The following is a 16,672-nucleotide window of genomic DNA, read 5'->3' on the forward strand; positions in this document are numbered from 1 at the left end:
GCCGAATGGCTGGAGATGCTCTGAGTAACTGACGCCCAGCAGTACGCCCAGTGGGCACCATAAGCAACACGTGGGGACGCAAATGCCTGACAACCCAAAATTTTGACTGCGTTTCTTTTTGATTATCTTTCTCAAGCAGATACTGTATTTTAGATTTTTTTAGGGGATTTTAGATACTGTATTTAGATACTATTTAAAAAAGAGATACTGTATTTTAGATACTATTTAAAAAGATACTGTATTTTATATACTACTAAAAAAAGAGATCCTACTCTAAAAGAAACTTGCAGCCCAGGCCCAGCCTCGCAACTGTCCGCCTATATATCACAGCTCTGCCCACCCCTTCTGGATGAGATAGCCTGGTTCAGTGATCTTCTCTTCGTGCCTACGAGCGTCGTGTTGGCCTCCAATGGCGAGGTCTCCGGTGTTTCCCGCGCTCTTGTGCCTCGCGGTCCTCGTGCTGGCCGGCGGCGCCGATGCGAGGAGGAAGATGGTCGGCGTGTACGAGCTCAAGAGAGGGGATTTCTCCGTCAAGATGACCAACTGGGGCGCCACCATCATGTCGGTCCTCGTCCCTGATTCCAAAGGTATCTTCATCTTCTTCTCTCTACCCCCAAAAAACAAGGACAAAAGATCTTGTTTCTCATGCCAATAAAATCGTATCGCCTCTTATGTGTGATCTTGCGTTCCTGTGGCGTGTGAGACTCACTTACCTCGCACAAATTATTTTGCAGGGAATTTGGCCGATGTTGTGCTGGGCAAAGACACCCTCGCTGAGTATGTTGTGAGTTGACTGAAACCTTCTCAAAATTATCTTTTCTGCATTGTTCCTTCAGCGTCCGTCTGAAATGTAGATTGCTCATAGAATGAACATTGCGCCGCTGCTCGTTTTGTTTCTTTCTTTTTTCGATTCACAATATGAAATCATTTCTTTTCCTAGCAAAGATAGGCCCGATTATTCGCCTGATCTCTCAACTTCATTGCTGTCCTGATGAGACACCGCGTTTTTTTTTTTTGACACCATGATGGGACACCACGTTAATTTAAGTTGCTGTTTCCTCTGGTCATTCAGAGTGATAACTCTGCCTTTGGGCCGCTAAATGGGAGGGTGGCGCAGAGAATGGCCAGGGGCCGCTTTGTCCTCGACGGCAAAGTATACCATACGTACATCAACGACGGCAGGAACTCCATCCATGGTATGCATTGTTCGATTCTGTCAAAGAGCTACACGCGATAACACGCGGTAATTAATTTCCCGTTGTTATAGGTGGCCACAGGGGATTCAGCAAAGTCATCTGGACGGTGAAGGAGTACGTCGCCGGCGGCGACTCCCCGTATATCACGCTGTACTACCGGAGCTTCGACGGGGAGCAAGGTAGGAAAAACGATACGGCCAAATTCTTTACCATTCAAAAAACCGTCATGTCGTTTGGCAAATCATGATTGCAACCAATTATTAATCAGGATTGCCCGGAGACCTGGACGTGTACGCGACGTACCAGCTGACGGGCCCGTACGAGCTGAGCATCCGCACGAACGCGACGGCGCTGAACAAGGCGACGCCGGTGAACTTCCTGCAGCACGTGTACCTGAACCTGGGCGGGGAGGGCAGCGGCGACATCCTGGGCCACACGCTCCAGCTCTCCGCATCCCGGTACACCCCGATGGACGAGGAGCTGCTCCCGTCGTCGGGCCGCGTCGACCCGGTGGCCGGCACGAACTACGACTTCCGCACGCCGACGCCGATCGGCGCGCGCATCCGGAAGGTCAAGGGCGGCAAAGTCTACGGGTACGACATCAACTACGTGATCGATGGGGAGGGAATGCGGAAGGTGGCGGTGGCGCGGGACGGCAAGTCCGGGCGCGCGCTGGAGCTATGGACCAACCAGCCGGCCATGCAGCTCTACACCGGCAACTTCCTGAACCACACCAAGGGGAAGGGCGGCAAGCTGTACGAGCAGCACGACGGGTTTTGCCTTGAGACGCAGGCGTACCCGGACGCCGTCAATCACCCCGAGTTCCCGTCGGTGACAGTCAGGCCCGGCCAGGTGTACAAGCACGACATGCTCTACAAGTTCTCCTTCTAGCTAAGGCTGGACTATGGCTGCGCTACGCCAGTAGTAGTAGTACCACCATTGGTTAATGGGCCGTAGATGTGTTCACTCTGGATTTGGAGGTGGCGCGATTCGTGGGACTGGATGCTGTTATGCGGTGAGCCCAGAACGGCTACGGTGCTTGGAAAATAAAATCATGCGTTTGTGCAGTGCAAAAGATCCGCTCAATAAGAAAAAAGAAATAAAAATTGTGCGAACATTAGTCCTTTAGCACGCCCGCGATTTAGCGTGCAACAGTAGGGGTGTGTTTGGTTGCCCAGTAGCTTCATCTCGCAGTTCCACACGACTTACATTTTGCACGTTTTTGTTAGTGATCGTAGACGAGTAGATCTACATTATCCTCGTGAGTGTACATATGCATATGCTTGGTCTAATTTAAAACACTCCTTAATCATTCCTCTAGGCTTTTTACCCCGCATCCTGTTACACTGACGCCATCGCCGGCGTGGTTCTTCTCGATCTCTTCCCCGTGTCTTGCTGTAGTGGCATCATCGCCGCTACCGTTCATCTCGGCCCCTTCTCCCACATCCTACAACACGGATGCCGTCATGGCACACACACCATATTTCTTCTTCTCTATCCTCTGTCTCATAACCCTCCTATTCGTCCCTCCGCATAGACCTTTTCTGCGGTGACGAGCTAGGAACTTGAAAGTGCAACTAATCCTTAGGTGGTTTTGGTAATTAATAACAACATATATTTCATTGAACTAATATCTATTCAAGTGAAAGATTTCAGGAAGTTCAATGATTGGCATCGCAAGGATTAGAGATATGGACTCCTCAAAATGCTAAAGATATGGATTGGCAAAAACTCAAGACTCTTCATTTTTGATTAAGTGATCCAAGATCACATTGAGTCTATAGGAAAGCCAATTTAAAGACATTATAGCTGAGCACTATCAGAGCCCTCTCAAACCATTATCATGTTTGGCCATCAGATGTCAAGTTTTGGGCGTTTCTGGCGGTTGGATTTCCCTCTAATCCCGTCCGGCCTTCCTCTGTTGTGCAAATTGGGCTGCATGGGCTGGGTCGCTTCTCCCGTAAAAAATCCACGATCTCCTGTTAACTGGGCCTAATGGGCTTTAGTTTGTCGTAATCGCTTTGCCGTCCATCACAACTTTTGAACGGCGAGAAAAAAATCGTCGAGAGGAGCTCTCTCCTCCCTTGTAGCGTTATGTGGTGTAGATCGTTTGGAGCGGAAGAGGACTTGCTCCGTCGAGAGGAGTAGAGACAGTCGGTCGCTTCTCTCGAGGAAAAAAAGTGAGTTGCACGGTTGCTGGTGAGTGGCGAGTGTTGGCTACGCGGTTCGCACGGTTACTGGTCGCGGACCAAGACTATCCTGCCGTGCTAGTTCGACCCTCCCGATGCGCACGTCGATGCAGGTAGAGGCGAAGCTTCAGCTCACTGGTCGGTGAAGCGGAGGGGTGAAACTGACTCGCTATAGTTGAAGCATTCAAGAAGACAATGAATTTTCAATTCCAGGGAGCATTCACTGCGAGCGATGTGCGCCACTCACGGGCGACGATTAATGGAGGTGTGCGTTTTCCCCAACCTACAGCCTCTTCAGTTACTGCGCTCGCATATAGCTTCGTCTCCTAGTGCTCTCCCTCACCCTTCGTGCTCCAGCAAACAGATTGCCTATCACGGTATCACGGGAGAGTGAGAGTTTATTATCCGATGGCCACACGCTAGGTCGTGAAGCTCTGACCAGGTTGTAGAAGCGGCAACGAAGAAGCTACGAGCATCTTGGGTGATGACTCCAGTTCAAGTAGCTCCTCCTCAACGCCTTAGAGGGTGTTTGTTTCCAGGGACTTATTGGTTTAGGGACTTAAAAAAGTCCCTATAAGTCCCACCTAAACTAAACACAAAGGACTTATTGGGATTTATTGTGGTGATTTGGGACTTATCAAATAAGACTCTCAGGGAGAAGCTTATTGGGGCTTATCCCGGGCCGGAGCTACCCCGCGTCGCTCCAGGCTCATTCCCCGCACGTCGCCTGCCTCTCGGTCCAATCGCCGCCGCTGCCCCGCCTCTCGCCCCGTCGTCGCACCGTCGCCGCCCCGCCTCGGTTCGTTCTGCCTCGGTTCGCCGCCCCGTCGCCGCCTCGCCTCGGTTCGTTCTGCCTCGGTTCGTTGCAGCGGTGCTTCCAATCGCCGGACAGGCCCTCTCCCGAGCCTCGTTGCAGTGGTGCAACATGGACTTATAAGTCCCTGTAAACAAAAAAAGTAGGGACTCGGGACTTATAAGTCTCTGTAAACAAACAGGTAGGGACTTCTGACTTATAAGTTGAGACTTAAAAACGTCCTAAGACTTATGAAACAAACATGGCATTAGTTGCTCGCTCTGTTTATAAATGGTTGATGGGGGATTCCTTGAACGCCATCGCCGCCTTCGTGGACAATCACGCCCGCTGACAGCGCGTGCCCCCCAACAATCACATCCCTCGGTTGTCACTTATTTAGAGATAGATGAAGGTTGATTTTTTCCTGCAATTCGTACTACAAGTTGCATCAGCAACCAAGGTCGAATCCTGAGCTCCAACTGTCGCGAGAATCCTTTAGTCAAAAATTGATCAATGCCTTTGTTTCTCTCCATATGCTACTAACAACACTAGAAGCTCCCACTCTCCTTCCCCAATATGCATCTTTTTTACAAGAAGGCTCAAGAAAAGCCCGACTTTAAATTAACAAAGCCATCAACCGGCCAGGGATTACACAAGGCCCTCGTTACAACCACTTAACCGCTGCAAACAACCGGTAACAAGAACGGGAAAGAAAAGACGACAGATACATAGTGTTGTCGAAGCAGCTTACAAGTAGTTCTTTTTTGCTCAGATCTTGCTATTGATGGTAGTCGGTGTTTATGGATGTTTGTAAACAGGGCTCCTAATTAGATTTGTGTTGAAAATTCTGCGTAACCACTTTGTAAGTTTGATTGATTGCTATGGACAAGTTGCTGATTATATATTTTGTTTGCAGCAGGCAATCTATAAGTTGAGGTTGTCTCCCCATTGTTTGATCATCTCCATCGCATTGTGTTATATGTTTGTGTTAATTCCTCATATTCAGGAATGATCTTCCCATTATTTTACTGCAAGTTTGTGTTTGTGCGAATGGCTCATTAAACTTGGTATTGATCCTTTTGTTATCAATTCTCTAGCAATGGATTTATTCAGGTGAGGTACTTGCGGTTCTGAGTGGTGATCAGTGAGGATGTGGTAGCAAAGGATGACACTGAAACTTGGTTTACAGGAGAATGAGAGGATCTTCGAAGCTTATTTGAGGCATGAATTTTTTGGGTTTTGCTGATTAATAGTTCCCTTCATCTTCATACACTTTTTTTCCTGGGTTGTCTCATTCTGATATCAAGGTTTCTTATTCGTATATGACTTTTAAAAACTGTATCATCGCATGGCCGAAGATTTGGCCTTCTTACAAAGGTTTCTATGAACATGGATCGACCACCACATGGCTGAAAGAGATGGGCAGTTCCTAGGTACACAGGTAAGCAGAATCACTATCCTTAAAGGTGTGAACCCTTGTTGCATATTGATTTTTCGTGTTCGGTCTTGTCACAGTGCCCACACCTAGGGAGCATCACATCAAAATCTTATGAGAATTACTAACGAGGTACTTTACTATTTTTACCTTAATTTTAAAGTACTCAATTCTGCATACATATAATTTATATATGTTATAAGATAAGAGGAGAAATATAGAGATCCACAGTTGTAACGCCCGGATAATTAGGCTATAGTAAATCTCTCCTAATGATGCCATGTCATCTCTGATTATTGTTGCTAATCTTTTGTTAGTTCAAAACCGATTCAAAAATTAATTCAAAATATAGCAAACAACAAAAGTTTTCAAACCTTGAAACAAAAATGTTCGGTGGGTGCATATTGCACTGGTAATTATTGTGGAGAAAACTATTTTATAGAAAGTGCCTAAATATTTTAAAATGAAATAAAACAGAAAAGAAAATAAATAAATAAAAAGTGAAAATAAAACCAAAGGAGAAAAGAACCCCCCCCCCACTGGACCAGGCGGCCCAGCTCGCACCAGGCCGGCCCACCTGGCCTAGCCGCCCCCCTGGCGTCCCCCTTCCCTGTTCCCCCGACCAGGGTCGGAACAGGGGCGCGTCCCCGCCGCACCACCTCGCCGTCCCCACTAGGAGGGGATAAGGCCGCCATGCCCCCGCCTCCTCGGTTCCTTCTCCCACTCGCCCCCGCTGCCCTCTCGGTCTCTGCGCCTCCTCTCCCCTCAGATCCACCTCGCCACTCCTCCTTCCCCACCGCATCCAAGCGCCACCATGGACTCGCCGCCGCAAATCGCGCGGCTCAGCCACCGCCTCGCCTCGCCAACGTGTCCGTCGTCTCCGCTGTCGTTCGCTACTTCGACTGGTGCACCCCGTTGGAGACCGGAACCATCGCAACGCCCACGATGTCGCCGTCTTCCTCCTCTGCTCCAACAAGCTTCGCCGCCGCTCTTCACCAACCTCGGTGACCCCCCTGCTGCTACTAAACCCCCAAGGGCCACCATGTGTGCCGCTCTGTGAGCCCCCGCTGCCTCCTCTCTCTGTCACGCCCTAGCTAGCTGTCGTCGTAGCACCCGAACTCAGCACCGCGGAGCTCGTCGCCGACGAGTCTCCGGTGACTAAATGGTCACGGGCCAGTGCCGGTTGCACTCGTCGCGCCCTGTAGATCCTCCCCAGCCTCTCCATTTGCCCGCTAGCTCGCCGTAGCTCTGTTTCCCTCGAGCTCCCGTACGCGTCGTCACACGCGCTCGTCGCCGGCAATCGTCCGGTGACCTTTTGGTCCTGGGCTCGTGCCCGTTGTGCTCGTACGCACACGTAGAGGCCTCCTTGCCTTATAGAGAGCTTACTGCCGCGCCGCATCGTCGTTCCCTCTCGCGGCCGAACTCTGGCGTCCGCCTCTCTGCCCGCTGACGCCGCTCCGGTGCGTCTCAGGCGTCGCCACCATCACCCCCCCCCCCCCTTGATGTGGCCCGGCTCCAGCTTTCGAACGCGACCAAAAACATGGCGAACGGACCACCACGGTGGATTTCCGGCCACCTCCCGAGCCGCGCCACCGCGTTTTGCCTCGCCGGCGTGATTCCGACGAGTCGTCGGTCGTCGCTGAGCTGGCCTAATGTGTGGGCCCCCTTGTGTTGCTGACGGGTGGGTCCCGTTGAACCATTGACTCGATCAGCGCCGACATGGCTCCCCTGTGTCTATGACATGTGGGCCCCACGCCATAACGAATAAAAATAAAATAGATAATTTGCTAATTAATTAAAACCTTAAATCTCTCACTGACTACTGGGCCCCACCTGCTAATTAACCCATTTAGTTAGTATAAACCCCACTGTTAGTGCCCCTGACAATGACATGTGGGTCCCACTAGACCCACCTGTCTGGTTTGACTGGTCAACTGACCAGTTGACCTGCTGACATCACTCTGATGTCATGCTTGCGTCATCGTTCACTGTTCTGGATAATGTTGGATTTAAATAAATAATTAAAATCAGAAAATGATTAAAACTTTAGAAAATCATATAAAATAAATCGTAGCTCAGATGAAAATGTTTTCTATATGAAAGTTGCTCATAACAATGAGACGAATCCGGATATACAACCCGTTTGTCCGCCACACTAGCATAGCGAACACGCAACTTTCCCCTCCGGTTCATCTAACCGAAAACGCGAAACACCGGGGATACTTTCCCGGATGTTTCCCCCCTTCGCCGGTATCACCTACTACCGCGTTAGGGCACGCCTAGCACCGTTCATTGTCATGTCATGCATCATCATGCTTATGTTTGCATTGTATTTACTATTTGTTCCCCCCTTCTCTCCGGTAGACTACGAGACCGACGCTGCTGCTGCCCAGTTTGACTACGGAGTTGACGACCCCTCCTTCTTGCCAGAGCAACCAGGCAAGCCCCCCCCCCCGATCACCAGATATCGCCTATTCTTCTCTTTATTGCTTGCATTGGAGTAGTGTAGCATGTTACTGTTCGGTTACTCCTATTCTGTTGCATAGCCTGTCATTGTTGCTACAGTCGTTGATACCTCACCCGCAATCCTAAATGCTTAGTATAGGATGCTAGTTTATCATCATTGGCCCTACATTCTTGTCAGTCTGCCTTGCTATACTATCGGGTCGTGATCACTCGGGAGGTGATCACAGGTATATACTATACATATATACATACTATACAGATGGTGACTAAAGTCGGGTCGGCTCGTTGAGTACCCACGAGTGATTCACGGATTGGGGGTTGAAAGGACATTTGTCCCGACAGCCCTCTGTGTGGATCTTTGTGGCGGAGCGACAAGGCAGGTTGAGACCACCTAGGCGAGAGGTGGGCCTGGCCCTGGTCGGCATTCGCGGTTTCTTCATAATAACACGCTTAACGAGATCTTGGTATTTGATCTGAGTCTGGTCACTGGCCTATACGCACTAACCAACTACGCGGGAACAGTTATGGGCACTCGACGTCGTGGTATCAGCCGAAGCCTTCGTGACGTCAGCGACTGAGCGGCGCGCGCCGGATTGGACCGTAAGCATGCTCTTGTATTAAGGGGTCTAGGTCTGCTTCCGACCACGTACGCAACATGCAGGTGTGCAATGGGTGATGGGCCCAGACCCCTGCGCGCATAGGATTTAGACCGGCATGCTGACCTCTCTGTTGTGCCTAGGTGGGGCTGCGACGTGTTGATCTTCCGAGGCCGGGCATGACCCAAGAAAGTGTGTGCGGCCAAATGGGATCGAGCGTGTTGGGTTATGTGGTGCACCCCTGCAGGGAAGTTTATCTATTCGAATAGCCGTGTCCCTCGGTAAAAGGACGACCCGGAGTTGTACCTTGACCTTATGACAACTAGAACAGGATACTTAATAAAACACACCTAGACAAGTTCCACAGACAACCCGGTGATCGCTTTTCCACAGGGTGACGAGGGGAGGATCACCGGGTAGGATTATGCTATGTGATGCTACTTGGAGGGCTTCAATCTACTCTCTTCTACATGCTGCAAGACGGAGGCTGCTAGAAGCGTAGTCTTCGATAGGACTAGCTACCCCCCCTCTTATTCTGGCATTCTGCAGTTCAGTCCACCGATATTGCCTCTTAACACATATACAAATGCATATGTAGTGTAGATCCTTGCTTGCGAGTACTTTGGATAAGTACTCATGGTTGCTTTGCTCCCTCTTTTCCCCCTCTTTCCTTTTCTTCTCGGATGCCGCAACCAGACCTTGGAGCCCAGGATCCAGACGCCACCGTCGACGACGACTCCTACTACACTGGAGGTGCCTACTACTACGTGCAGGCTGCTGACGACGACCAGGAGTAGCTAGGAGGATCCCAGGCAGGAGGCATGCGCCTCTTTTGATCTGTATCCCAGTTTGTGCTAGCCATCTTATGGCAACTTGTTTAACATATGTCTGTACTCAGATATTGTTGCTTCCGCTGACTCATTTATGTCGAGCACTTGTATTCGAGCCCTCGAGGCCCCTGGCTTGTAATATGATGCTTGTATGACTTATTTTTTACTTTTAGAGTTGTGCTGTGATATCTTCCCGTGAGTCCCTGATCTTGATCGTACACGTTTGCGTGCATGATTAGTGTACGATTGAATCGGGGGCGTCACAACAGTATAGAGAGATCCACATGCTTATAATTCAAGTACTCCATGTTAGTAAAAAAACACTCAAGTTATGGTATATTGTCAGATTAACATATCTTCTGTTTCCGCATAAGATGTTTCTTTGTTATTTCTCTGAAAATAAAATCTCATATTTATACGGTGAGATGTGAGGTCTCCACTACAGCCTACAGGACCAACGATGATAAACACTTTGTGCTGAAAGAAGTGGAGAGAAGAGATAAATTTCTATACTCACCTGGGGCAAGTTAATAAATATTATTTTTGATAATTCTAATTACTTAGAGCATACTAATACACTATTTGCTTAGGTTTGTGTTATGAAAAATCAGTGTAACCAAACTATGGACATGAGTTAAAGTATGAGGAAGGACTGAAGTTACAATATACATGTGTTTTCAATAAGGGTTACTACAATTTATCTGTAGGTGGTCATAATGATTAGATAACTTTGTTGTTGATTACCCTTTTCTTTTGATACCATGTTCCAACTTCCTCCATCGCATTTAAGTTCAAATGTGTTTGTGTCTTCATCACCGGAAATGTGGTTTATCTTACTCGAGTCTACTTTGTGTGCATGTTTTAACATATATTATTTTTATGCTTCTAAGACATGCAACAACAACATGGAAGAAATGATGTGCTTCTCATTCGAGAAGATTCAAAATTATTGGGAGGAAAAAAGGAGACATGGAATGTGTGCACTTGATTTCCTAAAACAATGAAACCAAGTGTTGATAGCATGGACTAAACAAGAACTAGGACTACACCTGGGGGATGGTTATCCGGGTTGTGGTAGATATGTCAAGTACACCAATCGTTGTGTTCCAGCAATTATTCAATATTTCCGTTGAACACTAATATTCAATACAAACAAACGGGCGCAGCAACGCACAGCATCCATGATCTAGTACTATTAAAAGGGGATGAGGCTTTGATGATGAGCTGGTGGCTCAAGTTCTTAGTGATATTCCTTCAAAACCCTCAACCACTTTCTCTATCCAAATCTGTCCAAAACCCTAATATCCAACACGGTTCCACCAAAACTTTTCAATCTGGACCCACCGAGTTCACCAAGACACTGCCACTGCCAAACCCTAACAAATCAGATCCACCGATATGGATCTCGGTCCCACCGAGACGGTCTTGCCAACTCTCCGTAATCATTTGCAATTATTTCGGTCCCATCGAGTTTTCATATTCTTCTTTTCTTAGGCAACTTGTCTCTTTCTTTTTCATTTTGTTTTCCTTTCTTAAATTCACAAACTTTTCTTAAATTCATGAAATTTTCAAATTTGTTAACACTTTTGCAAACCGATGAACACTTTTCTTAAATTTGTGAACTTTTTCCAACTCGTTAACTTTTTTTCAAATGTATGAAAGTTTTTCAAATTCACTAACTCTTTTTAATTTTTACGATTTTTTTCAAAATCCGCAAACTTTCTTTTCAAAATAGATTAACTTTTTCAGATTCATGATTTTTTAGAAATCTATGAACTTTTTTCCTTTTTTTGTGAACTTTTTCAAATTCATTACTATCTTATTTTCAAATTCACAAACTTTTGTGAAATTCGAGATTTTTTGCAAACTGTTTTCAATTTTTGAACTTTTTCAAATTTGCATTTCTTTACAAATTTTGTGAACTTTTCTCAAATGGTTAAACTTTTTTTAAAATCCATAAAATTTTGATTTGACATTTTTTTCAACAGTATTTAAAACGGCCGATTTTTTCTCTTCCACGTGAGGAGCGCATGTGAGGAAGACGATGTTGGGGGATTTGTTTGTTGTGTGTGTCATTCTTCTCATCAATCAAAGAAAAAAAAGAATAAGGATCTGAGGTAGCTGTGACAGGGACCACGAGCAGGCGCGAGCCGGTATCGATCGGGATCCTTTTCCATGTAAAAGAATACATGCTTAAGTCAGTTTTCTCAAAAAGGAGAGGCAAAAGTTTTGCCTGATTGATTGAGAATTGGCCGGTTAATTGAGAAAAAACCGTACGAAAACCATTGCAACATGACACGTGCGGACTACTCCCAAACCGTTACAACCGGGCTTAAGTCACTTTTAAACAGTAAATAAAATAGGTAAAAATGGGCTAAATGGGTCTCAATCATGACAATTATGCAAAGATTGGGTCAAAAACAGCTAGTACGTAATTCATTTCCTAAAAAAAGCTAACCCATGTTAATCAGCACTATTAGAACATTTGCAGCATCCAGGGCATACCAAACATATCTCAGCAGCTGTATTCTTTCCACCAGCAGCATTCTCACTGCTGACCTGCGCCGGCTGTTTCTCAGCAGCTGTAGCGCATGGAACACAGCACATCCCTGCTTCGTCAAGCTTTTGGGCCTAGCGATCTGTTTGGCTGGGTCAGACGATCAAACGCCGCTAGTTACTTTGGTCCAACCGCCGGGACCCGGCGAGCACGAGGGCGGCCGACGCTGTCCACAACCGAGTAACCGACGGCCAGCAGTACGCCTACAAGAAGACGCCCGGTGGGTCGATATCGATCCGTGGGGGGTACCATAAGCAACACGTGGGTACGCAAGCGCGTGCCAACCCAAAATTTGACCTCGTTTTCCTTTTTTTTTATTTCCTTCCTTTCTCCAACAGATACTGTATTTTACTCCTAAAAAAGAGATCCCTGGTCTAAAAGGAAGCTTGCAGCCCAGGCCCAGCCTTGCAACTGTCCGCCGGCCTATATCACAGCTCTGCCCGCCCTTTCTGGATGAGATAGCCTGGTTCAGTGATCTTCTCAGCCGTCCTCTTCTTCCTTCGTCCCTACGAGCGTCGTGTTGGCCTCCAATGGCGAGGGCTCCGGTGTTTCCCGCGCTCTTGTGCCTCGCGGTCCTCGCGCTGGCCGGCGGCGCCGATGCGAGGAAGATGGTCGGCGTGTACGAGCTCAAGAGAGGGGATTTCTCCGTCAAGATGACCAACTGGGGCGCCACCATCATGTCCGTCCTCGTCCCTGATTCCAAAGGTACGTTCATCTTCTTCCTTCTACCCGAAAAACAACAACAACAAAAAAGATCTTGTTTCCACCCTAAAATGAAAAGAGATCTCGTTCCCATACCAAGAAAATCATATAGCCTCTTATGTGTGATCTTGCCTTCGTTTGGCGTGTGATACTCACTAACCTCGCAACAAATTATTTTGCAGGGAATTTGGCTGATGTTGTGCTGGGCATGGACACCCTCGCTGAGTATGTTGTAAGTTCACCGAACCCTTCTAAAAATCACCTTTGCTGCATTCCTTGAGCGTCCGCCTGAAATGTAGATTGGTCATAGAACATTGCGTTGCGTCACTCCTTGTTTTACTTCTTTCTTTTTCGGTTCAGGGCATATATATGGGCTGTTCCACTGAATTCCTGTCTGTTCAACTGGCAATCGCTGGGTTTCATTTGCGTGCCTGTTACTTGATTACAGTCCGTTAGTACGAGTCAGGAGGAGAATATCACTCAACCTTTAGGCTAGCATCAATACCGGCATGCTCTTCCGAATACACTGTATTCACCACCACTTTGTCAATAGTCAATAGCTCATCATGTTCACATTTTCTGAAAAACTCTTACATGTAAGTATCAAAAGTACAGAGAAGAGAAAATTAAGCAGACAAGAGTACATGATCATGAATAAATAAATGAAACGACAAGCAGCTATAGGTGGATCCAATCCTTCTTGTGATTTTGAGTAGTGCACTAATTGCCCACCATGTGAAACAACCTCTCTAAAAGAAACTACAAAAACTTGTGGTCGTGGAATGATGAAGGGAGAGCTTTTGTTTTCTAAAAGAATTCTGGCCGTGGGATGGCCCTCGTCTGCCATACGCGCTGCAGATCTTCCGTTCATTGTCTACTAATCCCCACCCTCGCCCGTGATACACACACGTCCCTTGCTACTGTAGTCTCTTCCCATTAGTTTGATTTGAGTGGTCAAAGCATATATGGCAAGATCAGAACAGCCCGGCAACAGAATTTTCCATGCACGAGCTAAGTCGTCCACCAATCAATCAGATTTTCAGAGAAGCTTATCTGCGAGCCGTCATGCTAGACTAGTTGAAAATGACACCTCAACACCAACCAAGTTTGAGAAAAGTCATGTGTACAGGCCGTCAAGCTTTGAGCTGGTAGACAATGACGACAATCGCCAACCAGGCCCCATCGCTCCATCGTGCTGCTCCGATCCATATTATCATCAAAATCTGAAAGGCCACCGTACATACATAGTATATAGGAGTATAAGCAACGCGCTAAGCATGTGAAATCATATCTTATCCTAGCAAAGATTTGTCCGATTATTCGCCTGATCTCTCAACTTTATTGCTGTCCTGATGAGACACTTGACATCATGATGAGACACCACGTTAATTTCAAGTTGCTGTTTCCTCTGGTTATTCAGAATGATACCTCTTACTTTGGGCCGCTAAATGGGAGGGTGGCGCAGAGAATGGCCAGGGGCCGCTTCGTCCTCGACGGCAAAGTATACCATACGTACATCAATGACGGAAAGAACGCAATTCATGGTATGATATTGTCTGCTTGCTTCGATCAGAGGTTTGTTGTGCCTGCCATTGATTGCGCGTTTGAACTGTAGGTGGCAAAAGGGGGTTCAGCAAGGTGATATGGACGGTCAAGGAGTACGTCGCCGGCGGCGACTCCCCATACATCACCATGTACTACCGCAGCTTCGACGGAGAGCAAGGTGCAAAAAAAATGCAGTGATGTGGTCCATTTTTTCACAAGTTTTTGTCGCGCAACGCAATCAACAGCCGTGGTTAAAAATGACAAATGAGCAGGGTTCCCCGGAGACCTGGACGTGTACGCGACGTACCAGCTGACGGGCCCGTACGAGCTGAGCATCCGCACGAACGCGACGGCGCTGAACAAGGCGACGCCGGTGAACTTCCTGCAGCACGTGTACCTGAACCTGGGCGGGCAGGGCAGCGGCGACATCCTGGGCCACACGCTCCAGCTCTCCGCGTCCAGGTACACCCCGCTGGACGTGGAGATGCTCCCGTCGTCCGGCCGCGTCGACCCCGTGGCCGGCACCAGCTACGACTTCCGCACGCCGATGCCAATCGGCGCGCGCATCAGGCAGGTCATGGGCGGCAAAGTCTACGGGTACGACATCAACTACGTCATCGACGGGGAGGGCATGCGGAAGGTGGCGGTGGCGCGGGACGGCAAGTCGGGGCGCGCGCTGGAGCTGTGGGCCAACCAGCCGGCCATGCAGCTCTACACCGGCAACTTTCTTAACCACACGAAGGGGAAGGGCGGCAAGCTGTACGAGCAGTACGGCGGGTTTTGCCTTGAGACGCAGGCGTACCCGGACGCCGTGAACCACCCCGAGTTCCCGTCGGTGACGGTGAGGCCCGGCCAGGTGTACAAGCACGACATGCGCTTCACTTTCTCCTTCTAGCTAGGCTGGACTATGGCTGCGCTATGGTAGTAGTAGTGCCACCATTGGTTAATGGATTGTAGATGTGTTCATTCTGGATTTGGAGGTGGCGCGATTCGTGGGACTGGATGCTGTTATGCCGTGAGACCAGAGCGGCTACGGTGCTTGAAAAATAAAATCATGCGTTTGTGCAGTGCAAACGAAAATATGCAAACGTTAGCCCTTTAGCGCTTCAACACGACTTCCAAAAAAAAATGTGTGCAAACGTTAGCTCTTTAAAGCTTCAGCGCGACCGTTGTGTGGTTTCATGATTAGAAGTACCCTGGTATTCCTTGACCATAAGAGTTTAACTCCCAGAATTGACATTGGTGTTTACATTTTTCTGCATTTATTCCACGCATTCCGGCGGTGTGTGTTCAGTAGGGAGAGACGTCCCCATCGACTAAGAAGGCGTCTGTGGCAACTTCATAAATCTTAAGATGATTTGCCGACTCACTCTCTCGGAGGTGCTCATAGAGATAGGGTGTATGTGCGCGTTTATAAAAGATGAGTGTATGTGCGTATATATAAGCATCTGCGTCTGTATTATATTAAAGAAGTGCTTCAGCGCGACCCGAAATAAACCTTAAATTTTGATAACTGATGTGCAAAGCTTTGTTAGCAAGATTCAGATCTTGAGCATATTGACGCGCACTGCTGGCAGTGGTGGATCTATGTGTGCTTATTGGGCCGGCCCAGCCTTAGGAAAATGTGTGAAGAAATTATTTTTAGAGAGCTTAGATGAGAAAAAAAATTGCCCTCCCCACCACCTTCCTCCCCTAACTTCCTCTCTAGCTCCGCCACTGACTGCTGGACCTCAATCTTGAGGGAAAAGCGATAGGATTAAATTTCCACTTATGAAGACCGAGTTCAATCTTTCTCTCTCTCTCTCTGTGTGTGTGCGCGCGCACTATTTGGCTTCGCCAATAACGATGGTCATCTTTGATACAACACCGGCAGTCGTGGTTTTGTCACGATAGGTGAAAGATTGGATGGGGTTGATCGAAAACGAGAGGCACGTTGATAATACGTCCATTTTGCATCATGTTTTCCTACTGTTATTTATAATGTTTTCAATTAATATAACACTTTGTGGAGCAATTCTAATGGTTTTTTCTCTCTTGATTTGCAAGAGTTACATGAATAGAGAGATTGCCGGCAGTTGGAATTCTAGAACTGAAAAAGCTACGTCAGAGATGCCTATTCTGCACATCTACAAATGAGCTGAAATTTCACGGAGAATTACTTTCAAATAAATAAAAATATTGGGGAAAAGAATTACCATAGGAGGCCACCCAGGTGCCCACAAGGCACTAGGGCGTGCCCACCCTCCGGGCGGGCCCTAGTGGCTTGTGGGGCCCCTGGCCAGCCTTCGTGGCCCATCTTATGGTATATAATCCCATTTTCCCTAGAAAAATTAAGGAGAGGACTTTCGGGATGGAACGCCGCC

General features: G+C 47.8%; 1 protein-coding gene across 3 annotated transcripts; it reads left to right on the plus strand.

Moving 5' to 3' along the window:
- Positions 1–339: 339 nt before the first annotated feature.
- On the plus strand, positions 340–15,397 carry LOC123045652 (galactose mutarotase). 3 transcript variants are annotated; one of them, XM_044468794.1, is made up of 5 exons: positions 340–587; positions 735–784; positions 1,073–1,196; positions 1,268–1,375; positions 1,465–2,350. In XM_044468794.1, the coding sequence occupies exons 1-5, from the start codon at positions 410–412 to the stop codon at positions 2,085–2,087; spliced, it is 1,083 nt and encodes a 360-aa protein (XP_044324729.1). In that variant the 5' UTR covers positions 340–409; the 3' UTR covers positions 2,088–2,350. The 3 variants fall into 3 exon arrangements, with proteins under 3 accessions (XP_044324729.1, XP_044324728.1, XP_044324730.1); XM_044468793.1 differs by lacking the exons at positions 735–784; positions 1,073–1,196; positions 1,268–1,375; positions 1,465–2,350 and adding exons at positions 12,947–12,996; positions 14,185–14,308; positions 14,380–14,487; positions 14,582–15,397 and having other exon boundaries at positions 354–587; XM_044468795.1 differs by lacking the exons at positions 340–587; positions 735–784; positions 1,073–1,196; positions 1,268–1,375; positions 1,465–2,350 and adding exons at positions 12,439–12,767; positions 12,947–12,996; positions 14,185–14,308; positions 14,380–14,487; positions 14,582–15,397.
- The last annotated feature ends 1,275 nt before the right edge of the window (positions 15,398–16,672 follow it).

The sequence above is a fragment of the Triticum aestivum genome, chromosome 2B, assembly GCF_018294505.1.
Source record: "Triticum aestivum cultivar Chinese Spring chromosome 2B, IWGSC CS RefSeq v2.1, whole genome shotgun sequence".
In the NCBI taxonomy this organism is placed as follows: domain Eukaryota; kingdom Viridiplantae; phylum Streptophyta; class Magnoliopsida; order Poales; family Poaceae; genus Triticum; species Triticum aestivum.

Bases quoted from the DNA above. Each gene is read 5' to 3' on its own strand.
- LOC123045652 (XM_044468794.1), top strand. From the start codon at position 410: ATGGCGAGGTCTCCGGTGTTTCCCGCGCTCTTGTGCCTCGCGGTCCTC. The intron at 588-734 runs GTATCTTCATCT...ATTATTTTGCAG, and splicing joins CCTCGTCCCTGATTCCAAAG to GGAATTTGGCCGATGTTGTG. The intron at 1,197-1,267 runs GTATGCATTGTT...CCGTTGTTATAG, and splicing joins CGGCAGGAACTCCATCCATG to GTGGCCACAGGGGATTCAGC.